Source organism: Xyrauchen texanus, chromosome 16 (genome assembly GCF_025860055.1).
Source record: "Xyrauchen texanus isolate HMW12.3.18 chromosome 16, RBS_HiC_50CHRs, whole genome shotgun sequence".
NCBI lineage: Eukaryota > Metazoa > Chordata > Actinopteri > Cypriniformes > Catostomidae > Xyrauchen > Xyrauchen texanus.
In genome coordinates this window covers 27,328,705-27,345,632 of record NC_068291.1, presented here as the reverse complement: position 1 = coordinate 27,345,632, position 16,928 = coordinate 27,328,705, and the positions used below count along the sequence as shown (strand labels likewise).

The window sequence follows — 16,928 nt, the reverse complement described above, 5'->3', positions numbered from 1 at the left end:
TGGATATGAGCAAGTCATGTGGATATTCTGGTTTTAATAAAAGATAAGCTCAATTGACAGCATATCAAGCATAATGTTGATTACCACAAATGATATTTAGGTTCAACCCTCTTTGTCTTAAACTTGATGTTTGCTTTTTTTTTTTTTTTTTAAGCAAACATCGAGTTTAGAGTGAGGTACATACAATGGAAGTGAATATGAACAATTATTAGAGGGTTTAAAAAGGTAGAAATGTGAAGCTTATAATTTTATAAAAACACTTACATTAAATCCATTTATTATTTAAGTTGTCAAAGGATTTAATTTTACATTGTGCCTCACTATAACCCAGAATTTATATAAATTTTAAAGAAAATGAGAAGTAAAACAATTTTTTTTTTTTTTTGTGGTAATCAACAATATGCAACAAATACTGTCGATTAAGCTTAACTTGTATCGAACGTGGAATATTCCTTTTAGAAGATTTTCAGGAATCTGGCCCGTGGCCACTTTTGGGAGACTCACTGTCAGCATTCCTAACCTGGAAATGTCAGGCAATTCTAAAATTGTGCTTTTCAGGCTTGGAAGTCATTGAAATGAATAAAATAGCAAAAGTTGCCACCACAAGGACTTAGAGTACATTGGGAATTCCAAATTGGGGAGAAAAAAAAAATAAAAAACATCAAAATTCGTGGAAATTTCTATAGAGACTAAACATTTTTCTTGTTTTTCTGTACTATAAAATATTTAAAGAGCTACAGATTGTTCTTGTGTAGAGTAAACCTTGCTCTCAAATCATAGTGATGTCCAATTTGTCAGCGAGTTGTTTTTTGAGTCAATTCTTTTCAATAAATTAGTCGAAATGGTTCCCAAAATGGTTTTAAATAATTAATTAGCATACATGCTCTAAATCAAAATAATAATAATAATAAAATCTGTATTACATAATCACAAACACCTGGAAAGGACATGGAAATAAATCGGTCAACCAGGGTGAGGTACCCTGACTGTGCAACTTCATTCTGATTCGGATATAGTATTCAAACAATTCATCATATAAAGTTTCAGATGCTATTTCAATTGAGTGGTGATTTAAACGGCACGAAATTACAGCTCATTGTCTGCTTTCGGCCGACTGAAATGGAGCCTGACCCTGCATGGCTACAGTAGCCATGACAACAGACCACAGATTGTGCTCATCCACATTTTCCAGCATTGCTAAGTTACAGACCTTCTTAGTTTAACAAAGCACTTCGACAGAATCTCTGTTGGGTTCCTATATGGTTTCCACTACTATAATTAGCCTAGAATTGATCTGGTCACACAAACACAGAGAATGTGAAGAGTGTTTCATCCATTTATTAAGTTTGAAGCCAACTTTTACAAAACTCATGCACTGCTTTTAGAACACTTTTATAGCTTTCCCAACATTTGAAAATAAATTGAGAAGTTGTAAACCGCAACACAAATAAATAAAACCTTAAAAAAAAAAAAAAAAGTGAAGTTATGATAGATGAATAATACCAATGTGAGCAAATATTTCCTCACACAGAAAGGCATTGTTAAACTTTATTTGCCAAAGGTGCTACTGGTTTATGTAACAGAGTTTAGCTGTTATTTATATCCAACAGAGTAATTTTAAATCTGATTTAAGATTTTAAATGGTGTGGAACTTAAAACAAGTCCAATCCTTTACAACTGAGCCAGTGGGAGGCACCATTTATATTTAATCACAACCAGCTTTTCTTGTTATCCAATTAGAAAATGGATGGTGGATTGTGACTTTTCAGATAGGTTATTACTGATGTGGTCATATGTCACAAAGAAGTGGTATACTAGGACACTTTTCTCCTGAATTATGACTATGATAAGACTTCAAAACAGCAAGTTAAACTGAGAGATCTGACTTTAGAGTTTTGATGTAAATCCCAGAGGTATTAAGAAAACAGAACATGCAATGCTGTTTGTAAATGCAGCTGTGCAAATGCGTGTTTAACTGTACCGGAGTTAAAATCCCCTTTCCAGCTTTTTCTACACTGACCTAGTTTATTGACAATAGATTTTTGTTTTTATCTAAAGGTTCCACTGACCTGTGAACAAGCACCCAGACAGAGTTAAAGAGAATGTTCACCCAAAATGAAAATTGTATCATCACTTACTCACCCAAACCTGTATGACATTCTGCCTGCCATGGAACACAAAAGGAGATGTTAGCTAGTCACCTTTCACCTTAATTGCATCTTTTGTTCTACATAATGAAAGAGAAAGGCAACAGAGGCTTACATTCTGCCTTTTGTGTTGTTTCACAGAAGAAAGGAACTCATACAGATCTGGAATAAAAAGGTTGAGGAAATACAGACAGAATTATCATATTTGGGTAAACTATCCCTTCAAGACCTAAGCCTGAGGTCTAGGCCCGACATACGTCTCTGTATATGTGTATGTGAAAGCCTCTGGTCTTGAAATTTCAGATGGTAGCAAAATACACAACAACTTTCAATACTTACAATCTCCACTCTTTCTTTTTGAATCAACATTAATGTTAAATAAAAGAGTACTGAAGTGAAGGTTAATAAAACACTTACATACGAGTACACTACTGAGATCTGTGTGTGAAAGCACTGAGTGTGTGTATATGCTTGTGTTTGTGTGTTTTACTATGGTTTTTGTGGAGCAGCTCATTAAAAGTAACTCCCCAAAGCAATATTTTTATGATTTATGCTATTATTGTTATTAAAATACCAATAAACAAATAAGCAGAGCAAATAAAAAGAGAAGTAATTGACTGATCACAGCAAAATTTCTGTACAAAAATTTTAAGAAATTTGAAGAGACGAGGTTGGCAGGACAGGTGGACAGATTTCAGAGGAGTGTTAGGGTAAAGCTGCCTCAGACAGGGGTAAATTGCTGAGGTAAGAGAGGGGTGATGGAGAGTGTGGTTTCTGGGCAGCAGGCAGCTCACCTCTTCTTAGGGGCTTGGGCTGTACGGGGAGGGGTTACAGGTCGCCCTGAGTTCACCCCACCGTACTGATACTTTGCCTTCTTTTCTGATGGCTTCAGGATCTGAGAGAGAAACGAGAGTGTGTGAGTGCAATGTGAGAGTACTAGGGATGCACCAATGTTAAAATGCTATACTGATAAGCAGAATAATTATATGCGTATCAGTATAAAATTCTAATTATTTGAATTTTATGGCAGCTAACCGATAAATGGCTGATATTCAAATCTGTACGGTTCTATATAAAAAATTCAAATAAAACACAAATACAAAATAAAAAAACTTAAATTATTTTATAGGCTACTAGTGAATTTAGGCATCACACCACTGTAATGCAAAGTATGAAAGATGGATATTCATTTTCACACCTGCTAAAGATTATGTTTAACAATGATATGTCATTAAAGAATAAATAAAAATTAGGGCTAGATATAAATTAGGCAAAAGTATTTTAAATCTAAAAATAGCTGGAAGAGTGTCTACAATTAATTATAGAATATCGGCCAATACAGATAAATAAAAATCACTAAAATCAGCAGATAGCCAAAATGGTCCTGACACATTGTGCATCTCTAGATCAGTGGTTCCCAAACATTTTAAACTACTGCACCACCTTTATAGTTTTTCACCCCAACCACTGAAAAATAAACAAATATGCTATTGAAAACACTTTACATTAACATTAAACAAATTATATTAAAACAATGTAACTTTCAAGTGCTTTTCTCTTTTCTTGTCAGTATTGAAAACGATTGTGAGGTGTTTTTCTGTCACTGTACAAGTTTGTTGTCCAACACTCACAGAGGTAAACTGGAACTTCTAGATCACATTCAGACAGCTATGACACACTGCACTTTTTCATGATACAAGTTTCATTGTTATACGTGTAATTCTGCTTAATTTTTTAGGGTTTCAACTTGTTAATAATTTGTTAAACTGTGTAGATGACATGAAATTTCAAACAGGACAGCATGTGTTATTAAATTCATGACGTAAATGGAAATTATTTGTACTTCTTAAAATATTATTTTTTCACCCCACATTTTAAGAGGCTTATTTTAATGGGATTAAAATAGTTATAAACAGAATATAAAATAAAACATACACTTTTCATATATATATATATATGTGTGTGTGGATAAATATAGCACCCCTTCCCCGTCCTGGTTTAACAATCAAAACAATCTACTCACCTGAACAATAACGCGATGGGTGAATGACATGAGATGGTCAGAGGTGTCTTACAAAGATATTTTTAATGACTTTGTGTTGTCTCTTGGAGTTTCATGAGCACAGAGGCACATCAGTACGTCCACAGCTTGAAGGTAGGATCTTGTGTATTTATAAATGAAGTACTCTTGTTTTAAAATCACCCTGCTCTGCTTCCAGTTGTTATGGCATCCCCTGAACACTTTAAAATACTCAGGATAACTTTTGGCAACTATACAACCAGTGAATCCACTTCGCTCGCTAATTACACTTAGACATCAACACCATAGAGATCTATTACAATGCGCTAGACCAGATGATCAAAGGCAAAATCATAAGGTGACACGCATACATATTAGTGTTTGAAAGAAGCCAGGTGTGGTCAAACACTGCACAGCAATTCAGTTAGTTCTTGGAATTGCCGGTACTTTTAACATCGATGGCTATTGCATTTTTTAACCGAGCAGAGATCCTGCGGAACTCCTAGCCAGTCGTGGTCATTTATGGAACCACTGCAATAGGTGCACAGAGTACAGTGTCTGGACTATAACACACCTGAAAAGAGCACATGAGTGACTCATCCACGCTCATCATTCCACCTGCGTTGTCAAATTCCCCGCAGTAGTTTGGTGCTGAGAACAGAGTGACAAGCTGCCGCTTTGCAAAGAACTCATAACCATCTTCAACCACCTGCAAAACACAACAAACTCACTACACAAACATCACGTATATAATGCAAAAAAATCCCATAAAAACACAGTCATTAGCCTCTTTTCCACCATCGGGCCAGAGCGAGCCAGGATATCATTGGTCAGGCGAGGCCAAAAGCCCTGCAATGTTGCCCTTAAACCCAACCTTAATATGCAGCCTTGGTGCCAACGTCACATACCTTGCCCATTCACAAGCAAGAGGGAAGCTCAGGAAGGGACAGAGCGGATCACAGCTGGGCCTGGCAATCACTAGCCCTCATTTGGCCCGATAGTGGACTCATGGCTATTAGGTACCATAATTATTGGAAGGTATCACATGGATAAAGTATCCTGATTGGCTGAATGTAAAATGGTACCTGGTGTGCCCTGCAGATGAGATCCAGATCGTGGCGGTTGAGAAATTTGCTCACTACATCGGCACCGAAAGTGAATGACACTCCACGATCATTCTCACCCCATCCTTGAACGTCCTTATCAGGGTCTGACCACAGCAAATCACACAACAACCCTGCAAAACCAAGAGACAGAAAATGTATCTAATCTGTTATAATATTTAATTCCATCAACTTGAGCTTAAGTTTTGATTTCTTCTGCTAAATACGTTGGTTGTCTTTATTATGCATATGATATGCACTGAAAAAAAGATGTTGGACGATCTTGAAGAAATTATGCTTAAGTCTTCAATACAGCAGTAACAAAGCATGTAAAGAACTTCAAATACATTAAATTCAGACTGAACACTGAATATTCTAAACTTTTTATGCTGTTTGTAAAACATTTATAATGTAAATGAAGTTGCTCCTGCTGTAAATTAAGAACCATAAAAGTTAGTCTCTTTAAGAAACACAGGCACCCCCTTTGTCTGTGAAGATTCTCAATAGCCCACACTGGATCTCATTCTATAATTGATGACATTTGTTCAGGTTGTAATCACCCAAATGGTTTAGTCACACAATTGAGTGTTTGTCTCTGTAATAATCAGGCTGATGGTAATGCAGTTACTCTAATAAAATAAGGCTAAGTGGAACATATATATTCTGGAACAGGCTCTCGTATTTCTTAAGTGCACGCAAAGACAGAAACACACCTGTATCTGGGACGTCAGTTGGTCGCATAATCCGACGTATCTGTTCCATTGACTGCAGATCAGGAGAAAGACCTAGAAAGACAGACAGAATGATAGAAATAGAGTGTGACAAATAGACCTTGTCACAAAGTGCAAATAACATCAAACATGTTCATATTTTAGCCTCTTTAAGCTGCATCTTCTGTACAACTATCTATCAATCATTCGCTCCTCACCTCCATGGCAACAGAAAATCTTCTCATCTATGATGGCAGCAATTGGTAGGCAGTTGAAGCAGTCTGTAAATGTCTTCCAGAGTTTGATGTTGAACCTGCGTTTGCCTGCAACAAAGAAATATGTACACATTCATAACAATTAAAACAGCATAGTGCATGAAATAAACATTTGTTCATTGTGTTGAAGAGTGAGTGGGTGAGAGAATCAATAAGATATCAGATTGTTTGGTGAGGGGGTGTATACGTTTTAGTTAGAAGGCTGATGCTTACACTCATCATAAAAGCCATAGATACGGTTGATAGAGGCGCACTCGTGATTACCACGCAGGAGGAAGAAATTCTCTGGGTATTTAATCTTGTAGGCCAGGAGCAGGCAGATGGTCTCCAAAGACTGTTTTCCTCGATCCACATAATCACCCAGGAAGAGATAGTTTGCCTCCGGAGGAAAACCACCATATTCAAACAACCTCAACAGATCTGTGTACTGCCCATGGATGTCACCTACAGAGAGAGAGAGAGAAACCATAACACTACCAAGCAATAAAGCAACTTAAATTTAGGAAGTTAAGAAGGAAGGAAAGACAGAGTCAGAGAAAAGGAAGGAAGAAAAGAATGAAGGATGGAAAGGAGGAATGAAACATGGTAAGAAGGAACGGCAGAAGAAAAGGAAGGAAGGAATGACAAAAGGAAGTAAGAAAAGAAACATGGAAAGGAAGGAATGACAAAAGGAAGTTAGAAAAGAAACATGGAAAGGAAGGAATGACAAAAGGAAGTTAGAAAAGAAACATGGAAAGGAGGAAAGGCAAAAGAAAAGATAGGAAGAAAGGAAGAAAGAAATAACAGAAGGTAGGACAGAAGGACAAAAAGGAAGGAAAGTAAGACAGAAGGAAGAAATGAAGGAATGAAGAAAGCAAGGAAGAAAAGAATGAAAAGAAGGAATGAAGGTAGGAAGGACAGAAGAAAGCACGGAAGGAAGGACAGATGAAAGAATTGAAGGACAAAAGGAATGAAGAAAGCAAGAAGGAAGGAAGGAGGGAAGCACAGGAGGAAAGGAAAAAGGAACAAACAGAAAGAAGGAAGGAATGAAGGACAGGAGGAACTAAGGAAAGAAGAAAACAAGGAAGGAATGTCAGAAGGAAAGAATGACAGAAAGAAAGAATGAAAAATAGAAGGACAGAAGGAACGATGGAATGAAGGACAGAAGGAAGCAAAGAAGGAAGGAGGGAAGGATGGAAAGAAGGACAGACAGAAAGAAGGAATGGAGGAAGGATGGATGGACGGAAATAAGGAAGCTGTCCACAGCTCCTTGACTCATGGCCTAGAGATCTCACCACACAAAATTCAGGTTAATGACTCAGGTGTGCCACAGAGAGAAAGGAAATGACCTCAAACCTATCCTCATTACATCTATATATAACCTGCTCTACTTACACACACTCTACAAACCTCCACATTTGAGGGAGATGGAGGGAAAGTTATGTCATTAAAATGGCCAAGATCATCTCGCTCTGAAGAGGAGTATCGAACTAGTAACCTACCACAGATTTTAAGAGGAGCCTCCAGCTCCAGCAGGATGGGCTGGCTGAGGAAGATCTCACGAGACTTAATGCAGAGTCCTCGAACCTCTGCCTCCGTCATTTGTACAATCTTCCCTGGGCGACATCCTCGCACTGCAAAAGTGAAAATCACTGGTTAACATTTGCTAATCATTGTAAATCTGCAAGTGCTCAAAATCCTTATTGCAACCTCGCTGACAGGACCAAAAAAATTATTTAATAGATCTGTGATGTTTATGGCATGATATCTTCGATAGACACGCTGTAGGTTTTTTGAGGCACTTAGTAGCAAATAAGCTAGATATCCATGAACAGAAGTGTATATTCCACTTTGCTTTGAGTTGTCTGTAAAATAATAAGTACATATTACATTTGGAAAGGCAGAAATTCCAATTGCAATGTCTAAACACATTCCTACAATTTTTTTACACTGTTTTCTGTACAACAAATCACAGACCAAACTGCAGCATCATTAATTATTTTTTTTTAATTAATTTTTTTTAAAATGTTGAGGCATCAACTTTTTGATGTAACATAAAATAGCTAGTCAAACAATCTCAAACAATCAATGTTTAAGAGGGTGGACTTTACACCAAACTTTAAACTGGTCAAAAGTCTGGCTGTGTGAGACTAATTGATGTTACGCATACAATTACATTGAAACCTTTATCCAATGAGTGTCTAATAGTGCCTCACAAATAACAAAAAAGAACAAAAATAGATCTGTTTCAACTATAGATCCTATAATGATCTGGTTGCGTGGCAATGTAATTAAAAGCTTGCTAGAGTATCAGTGCGTGTGTATGGGCTTAGAGCTGGCATTTCTGTGAGTGGGAAACTTGAGAGCGTTTGGAATGTGGCAGGAATGTTTCCGCCTTGCAACGCACAGTCAAAAGCATCTTACTGTTACAGATCTAGCAGAGCAGTGTGGCTTATGACAGACTTGCAGCTCTTGTTTGTCTGAGAACTTACTGTAACAATGCAAAACTAAACTGGAACCTGTAGCTATATTTCACTATGAGAAAGGGCACAGAAGGGGGAATGACAGAATATGAATGTGTGTGTGTGTGTGTGAGAGAGAATAATAATCGAGAAACATACAGTACATGGAGAGACATGGGGAGGTGGCTGACCACTCCTTTATATGTTTCTTTTTTTTCTCGATTTCTCCCCTTTTTCTCCTCAATTTGGAATGCCAAATGCGCTCCAAGTCCTTGTGGTGGCGTAGTGACTCGCCTCAATCCGGGTGGCGGAGGATGAATCTCAGTTGCCTACATGTCTGAGACCGTCAATCAGCCCATCTTATCACATGGCTTGTTGAGCACGTTAATGCAGAGACATAGTATTTGTGGAGACTTCACGATATTCTCCTCGGCATCCACGCACAACTCAACATGCGCCCCGTCAAGAGCGAACCACATTATAGTGACCACGAGGAGGTTACCCCATGTGACTCTACTCTCCCTATCAACCCTGCCAATTTGGTTGCTTTGGAGATCTGTCCAGGTGTGGAAGTCAGTCTTTACTCGCTGAGCTACCCAGGCCCCCCTTTATATGTTTCTTAAACTTCAGGCACTTTCATGTCCCGTGGTTAATTTTTATTAAAACAAAGAGAAACTTTATTTTTGTTACATTAGGCCCTTTCCCACTGCAGGAACTAAAGCCCGTTTTAGGTACTTTTCCCACGGGACTAGTACTTTTCATTGTTTTCATGCCTGAGAAACTATAGTTCCTCTGAGCTGCTTTAAGACATATTTTTAGCTCCTACTCTGGGGTAGATACTTTTGGGGGCATAGAGGGACTGTGGGAGGTGCTGCAGTCTGTGATCGCTCAAAAACCTATGACAAACAAAGCAATGAGAAACTCATAGTAAGCCGCTGCCATCTGTAAACAAACTAGTAAAGTCTAGCCTGCTACTCTGAGGATTGCACTAATTTTACAATTACCTTGACAGAAATAACATAAAAGTATCCAAAGAGAATCACCTGTTTCACATATGTGAGGGGTGACAGATATAAATAATAATATGCTTATAGAGAGTGGGTAATTGAACTCTATTATACATTAAACAGTCTGAGGAAAGTGTTGCATGCCTGTTACTGCATGGTTAACTTTCATCAAGATGCCTTTTTAAAGTCTGTCTAAAAGATTGTGTTAATAAATAGGTTTATAGTGCATTTCCAAAATGTTGTCTGCTGAATTTAGCGTGTGCTAGCGAGGCGAGGCATCTCTCCTCTCATTCTGGCTGCAACATGGCATCACAGATCACACACCGTATAAACTGTAACCTTAAGACACAGGCTTTGTCCTAAAATGCTGAATTATGTGGTATGATGAAATAAGGTGCTTTTTAACTTTTACCAATTTGTTTTAAGAATTCCATTCATCCAAAAACGCTGTCGGTTAAACCATTAACTGATTAGGCAGCTGTCTAAGTTATCCAATGCAGCCAAAATTCCTATAAAACAGCCCTTACAAAAGTGTAGCTCTGATCCTGGCATCCTCTGTTGGTGTTGTTGATTTTGTTGTTGTTATTGCTGCTGCTGCACATGCAAACTATGTCAGAAGATAAATTGTTGATACTTGATGACATCACTACGGGGGTTAATTTTGTGAGTGCGAAAGCAACAGGGGAAAGTTGTCTTGGGTGTCCCATTCCTCTTTAAGAGTTATTATCTAGAGAATTACTAAGGGAAAAGTACTAGGACTGTAGGTGGGAAAGGGGCTATACATCAAAGTCTTATTAAAACTGAATTGGAAACTTTTTACAGGCCCTCATCATTAATTTTTAATACTTTTAAAATGCCTTTTTATGCAGCAATTTTAAAATTAAAATTAAATTATGAAAACCCAAATTAAAAGAATTATTACATGCTTAAAGGTGCTGCAAGCAATTTCAGCCATTCTATTTACATGGCACTGAGCCATTGATTAAGCCACGCACCCACTTTTCAAAACCCTCCACTCCAAAGATAACAAATTATCTTTATTGAGGCCGACATCGTGCCGAAACGGTTGTTTAAAACAACAGAAGCGAAAAAGTGCCCTCAACAGACAACTGTTATGAACAACACGGCTTAAAAATGGCAGTAAGCCTTAATAGTTTTCTGTAACTACAATACTATGAGAATGCACATAATTATTGACAGGTCGAAAGCGTCTTTGTCCGCAGATCGACACATTTTTGTTTGCCGTTTATCGAGTCTACAGCTGTTACAGTTACTAGTGAGATATCTTAGGACATTACTTAATTAATATCTTTCAGGGAGTAGGACATTGTTTTGCAAGCACCTTTAAAGCTATATAAATCAAAACAAAGAGTGAAATAAACATATCCTTATTTATTGTGTGTAAATGATTACTGTACATTTTTCAACAATAATGACAGTCTCTCAGTTGTGGATTAATTTCCACCACACCAAACAATGTTGCCCCTTAATATACCATATATAAATATAGCCCTACAGTATATTTTTTGTGTACTTGTTAACCAGGTGAACAAAAGTGTCAGTGAAGATATGAAATATAAGATTAGTGATGTTGTAGAAGAAAATTCTAAGTATTATCACATGTAAGTAGAATATATTAACTGGGCATCATTTCTAATCAAGCAGTAATAATTTTGACAAATTAGACACAATGTTAATTGAATTGTGTATTTTTGGGATACGTAAAATCTTAGCTATGAATGTAGTCTTAGCAAGACAGACAGCCATTTTATTTAAAAAAAAAAAAAAAAGTAAAAAATTTACATTTTCATCTCTTTGTTTTAAAGACACTTTACTTTCTAGAAGTCCACAGTGCTAAAAGTGCCTGAAGTTGAAGAAACATCTTTTTATAGTCTATATAAATTGGGACAAATCGTAATGATAAATATGTCAGCTGTAGCCCCGACTTATAATTCAAATCACCAATCGTCTTTTTGAAAGAAGCACTGCAATATTGGAATTCCCACCTTACAGGTGAAATGTTTGTTAGCTCTAGAATGTGCAAAAAAATTGTCTTTTCTTACAGCCTTTATTTAGTGTTATATATATAAAAAAACTAGCCATTCTTCGGCCATACACCATCACAGCATCCCCCACGCACACACAAGAAATGTAGGAGATTCTTTGAAAAGATGCTGTAACCCTAACTACTGTGTGTGTGTGTGTGTGTGTGTGTGTGTGTGTGTGTGTGTGTGTGTGTGTGTGTGTAACGCACAGATAACTTTTTGAGATTACAAAAATAGTGAAACTCTGCTGCCTTTGGTACAGACTGAAGTCTGTCATGTCTATGAGCTGATGAAATGTCCCACTTATTGAAACATGACTAAACATAAGGAAAATCTGATTGTGTGTGTATGTAAGCATGCGTGTGTGTGTGTGTGTGTGTGTGTGTGTGAGAGAGAGAGAGTGTTGGACAAGGTGCAGACCAGACCAGTCTGAGCTGGATTATGAGCTGGACAGAAACAACTTGCTCACAGTGGCAATCAACTACAATTCATTTTAAAACTATGCTCCGATTCATCATGGTTAGGCCACATTACATAACAATGCTTAAGGACAAAATGACACAGACTGGCCAAATTTACCCACTTTCACATCTAATCATTTTATAGCAAGCCACACAATATGAAAGATTATCGGAGTCCTGAGGGGCAGCCATTTATCAGTCTTCACAGACCAGAGTTTGACAAGTGTTATCAAGTGGCATGAGAGAAAACAGACAGGGGTATGTCTGTGACAAAATGAAAATAGGAGTGAGAGGAACTAAGAAGCAGAACGCCGGGGTCACAGATAATCACAGATGGCATTGCCGAGTGAGGGTCAGCAGGAGGGTGTTGGGCCAGATGGATGGGCACAAGGTCATATTGGCTATCAGTGTGTTGCAATGAATCACAGCATTTTCCTTTATCACAAGTAACTGTCCAACAGAAGTTCTTGTAGAAGCTAAAATGCCCACAAAACTCTAATATCTGATATACAAGATGGTCAAAAACTCAAGTATTTATAAAAGCAGATGTAAATGGTAAGGCACATACTAAAATCAACATATAGTCCAAAGAAAATCGATTACAGAGCCAAGCGGCCATAATCCAGTTTGCTAAGGAGTATAATTTGAAAATTGTTACATTACATTTGTATTATTTTCAATAGTAATACAAAGATTGTTCTGGGTTCAATAGAAAAAGTTATAGCCAATTTTACAACTTTGTTGCCATGACAATGTATTGCCTTAAACCTTAAAATTACTGTAAAAACGAAGACTTAAATGACTTCACATTTCAAACAATACCCAAGTTTTAACAGAATTAATAGTGCTTTTATAAAATGATCAGCTTCACATTTCTGCCTTTAAACCATCTAAAAATTGGCCCCCTTCACTTCCATTTTAAAGGAATATTCAGGGTTCAATTCAAGTTAAGCTCAATCGACTGCATTTGTGGCATAATGTTTATTACCACAAACATTTATTTTGATTAACAATAATCTGGATTACAGTAAGGCACTTACAATGGAAGTGAATGGGGGCTAATCAGTAAACATTAAAATACTTGCAGTTCCAAAAGTATAACAAAAAGACATAAACAAGAAGCATTTTTAACATGATTCTAGTGGGATAAAATCGCTTAACCTTTTTTGGTGAAATTTGTAAAAATGTTACAGCTTAGTTGCCATGGCGATATAATGTCAACAAATCCTAAATCCCTAAAGAGTCAGTCATTCTCAAGTGGTCCAATAATTGTCATGTTGGTTGCTTGACAATTTTTAATCTGCCTATTTTTTTATTTCAGTGATTACCTCAATGTATTGGTATTGCAAAACCACCAGTTATTTATTTTTATTTTACTTGGTTTAACCACGACGGCCATCTTTGTGTCATGGCACACAACAACTTTGGTTATACAGCCGTTTATGGAAACTTCAATATCGCGGCTCAGGATGGGCCTAGCTCCTTGGAACAAAAACTGATCTTTGGAGCACATTGAAAGCAAGGTACATGTACATACAGTATATACATATCTTGCACATTCTTGTTCCTTAAACTTATAACTAATGTAATGCTCAAGATTAAAAAAGTTCCACTTTTAGGGTAAATTTATAATAAGAAGGGTTCAAGTCTCAGTCTTCCTTTTTTTTTTAGGGGGTACCTAGATAAGTATAGTGTGCATGCAGGACATCACAGGTTTGAGACTTCTCTTATTTTTTTATGGGGGGGTGAGAAAGTGCTTTTTTTTTTTTTTTACTTCCCCTCACTTTTGTGTTGAATGTGGTGGGGGACCAGAGGGGAACCTGCAATTTTCACAGAAATAAGTCCTCTATAGTACAGTTCTGAGTTTGAGATTCCACTGGTTACAGAGCTAGGGCTAGTAGAAATCTGGGGAAAAGCCTACTTTATTCATGCATTTTGAGAAATGAACAGATGTAATACAAGCATAACAAATAACAAAAATGAACAGTATTTTACAAGTTTACAATGTACATGTTTTATTAGAAGCTGTGAGATTTCCTCACTCAGTCTCTCTGAAATTTTGTGGGAGCATCTGGTTACAGTAGTCAATTAGGCAGGTGTCAGTTTACTGACAACATTGTTCATGGGAACCCACACGTTGTCCTCAGTAGACATTTTGAATGATGTTCTTGGTCCAGGTCGATGGAAGAATTTTACAAAAACATCTGATGTCCTCAACCAATGGTGTGCCTTTAACTCTTGTCAGTCATGACCCACTGCTTAAAGGAGATGTTATCAGGAAGTGTGTCATCTTTGTCTGACTCTTCAAGCACCAGCAGTAAGGCCTCTATACCTGGACACTAGTCACACTTGTGGAGCATGTAGTCATAACTGTTTATGTCACAGATTAGAAGTTCCAGCAGGTGCTTGTAGTCCACATTTAGCTTTGCTGACTCAACCATCAGCTTGATGTGCTGATGTTGTGTGCAGTCACAGGCAGTGTGAGTTCCAGATGCTTCTGCCAGCACACACCATTTTGGCCACGGTCACAACATTTTGATCTCCTTTTCTTTAACTCTGGGTGCTGATTTTTAAACTCCACATTCAGCTCATTAAGGTTACTTAAAACTAAACACTTTTGTTTATGAACTTTTTGAAGAACCCTGTAATAGATCATGCTTCACTGTTGCCAATATCAAAAGTATGAACATTTTAGACCTTATTGACAAGCATAAGCTATTGTATCTCTATCATAAACATCATTACTGTAAAATACTGCTATTTTTTTTATTTGTTATGCTTATATTACATTTGTTAATTTCTCAAAATGCATGAATAAAGTAGACTTTTCACCAGATTTCTACTAGCCCCAGCTCTGTAATCAGTGGAATCTCAAACTCAAAATTGCTACTATAGAGGACATATTTCTGTGAAAATTCAGGTTCCACCTGGTCCCCCACTGAAGATATTCAAGTGAGGGGAATTAAAAAAAACATTGCCCTTTCTTGCACACATAAAAAATAAAATTAAGACTGAGACTTGAACCCTTCCTTTTATAAATTGACCTATGCGTTCTAGAGAATAGTTTTTGTTCCAAGGAGCTAGAATATTGAGGGTTATACCTCAATAATACCTAAATATTGAGGTTTCCGTAAATGGCTGTATAACCAAAATTTGTTGTGCGCCATGAAACAAAGATGGCCGTCGTGGTTAAACCAAGTAAAATAAAAATGTGGTGGTTTTGCAATACCAATACATTGAGGTAATCACTCAAAAAAATTATAATATTAAAATAAAAAATTAAAATTGGTCAAGCAAACTGTATAGACTGTAAAAAATGTTACAGCTCAAATAATACATAAGTTTTAACAGAAGAATTCATGTAAGTGTTTTTATAAAATTGTAAGGTTCACATTTCTGACTTTAAACCCTCCAATTATTGGCCACTTTCACTTCCATTGTCAGTGCTTTCCTGTAACCTCGATTTTAATATTTTTAAAGAAAAGGAGGGACAAGTCAAAACTATGTTTTGTGGTAATCAACATTATGCCACAAATGCTGTCGATTAACAGATGGTTTTAATTATTGTTGATTTAACATAATAATAATAAAGAAAATACAGCGTAATATGATGATGGAAAACAATACAATTGTATTAGGGCGAATACGTAAAGTCGAGATTATCGATATGAAAAGAACAATAAACTTTATGACGAAAATATAGTATAATGTTATGAGGAGGAACTGGTAAAGAGAATACTGTGTAACGTTTTAATGGCATTCACTGTAACGTTACTACAAACATATACTGTAAACGTATGAAGAGAATACAGTGTAACGTTATAAAAATAATACAGTTTATCGTTATTAAGAGAGATAAAATATAACCCTATAAAAAGAAAACAATGCGTTATGGAGTCAAAACAATGTCATGTTCAAAAGTTATAAACAGAGCGGAGAATTGTCGGTTATATTTTTTGACTTAAGTCACCGACGCAGAGGACACCACTGCAACGTCCATTCCTCTCACACTCTCGTTTTCTCGCGCTCTTAAACAACTGTCTTTAAAACAAGAGGCCCGCACGCCTCGTCCCTGCTTTGCTAGATAAAAGCAGGGTTTGATGGGGTCTGGAGTGAACTCCCAGCGCCGACATGAAGGCTGTTCAAAAGCAAACCCGGGGCCACGGCCGTGTTTGTAAACAGGGCACAGGGAGCCGCAGCTTAGCTCGCTCTTTACGCGTCCGATTTCCCATTCACCAGCGAAAAACACATCCCCATAGAGTAGGTAGTTACTGAGACCGTTAGTATTCACGCTAAAGTGGCGTTAACTCCACACAGCTTACCTTCGAGAAGCCGAGAAATGAGACTGTCAACGTTCAATTCCCCCTCCGCCATCTTCAATGCCGAGTTGTTCATGCAGCGCTTCCAGTAGCGACCGCTAAGTGGCGTGTAGAATGACGTCATTCACTCAGTTACAGGCAATTACGTAAATATTAATGACCTAGGAATATTTAATTGGTTTAAAGGTTAACTTTTAACCTGTTGAATGCAGCTTAATTGTTAATGCTGTTTTCCATTGTTCAAAGTTTAGTAGTTTGTGTATTTGGTTACCATTACAGGTGGGTTTTTGTTGTGAAATCCAGTGTAGGTTTACGAATCGGTAATAATTTACAATGCATGTTTCTGTGTGACCGTATCAACATGGTTAAATCCGACATTTAACCCCGAAAATCACAATGA

At 37.1% G+C, this 16,928-nt stretch overlaps 1 protein-coding gene across 1 annotated transcript; it reads right to left on the bottom strand.

The window, feature by feature from the left end:
- Positions 1-1,304: 1,304 nt before the first annotated feature.
- Positions 1,305-16,633, bottom strand: LOC127656882 (serine/threonine-protein phosphatase PP1-beta catalytic subunit). The gene is made up of 8 exons (XM_052145408.1): positions 16,532-16,633; positions 7,737-7,868; positions 6,469-6,699; positions 6,199-6,303; positions 5,984-6,055; positions 5,253-5,404; positions 4,742-4,876; positions 1,305-3,042 (listed from the first exon to the last, which is right to left on the bottom strand). The coding sequence occupies exons 1-8, from the start codon at positions 16,602-16,604 to the stop codon at positions 2,938-2,940; spliced, it is 1,005 nt and encodes a 334-aa protein (XP_052001368.1). The 5' UTR covers positions 16,605-16,633; the 3' UTR covers positions 1,305-2,937.
- Between the last annotated feature and the right edge of the window lie 295 nt (positions 16,634-16,928).

What these genes read in the sequence shown, in the direction of transcription:
- LOC127656882 (XM_052145408.1), bottom strand. Translation starts at nt 16,604, where the DNA reads ATGAACAACTCGGCATTGAAGATGGCGGAGGGGGAATTGAACGTTGAC. An exon ending in CTATGGCTTTTATGATGAGT is followed by an intron (nt 6,304 to 6,468) that starts GTAAGCATCAGC and finishes TCTTTGTTGCAG; the next exon opens with GCAAACGCAGGTTCAACATC. An exon ending in TCATCTGCAGGGCACACCAG is followed by an intron (nt 4,877 to 5,252) that starts GTACCATTTTAC and finishes TGTGTTTTGCAG; the next exon opens with GTGGTTGAAGATGGTTATGA.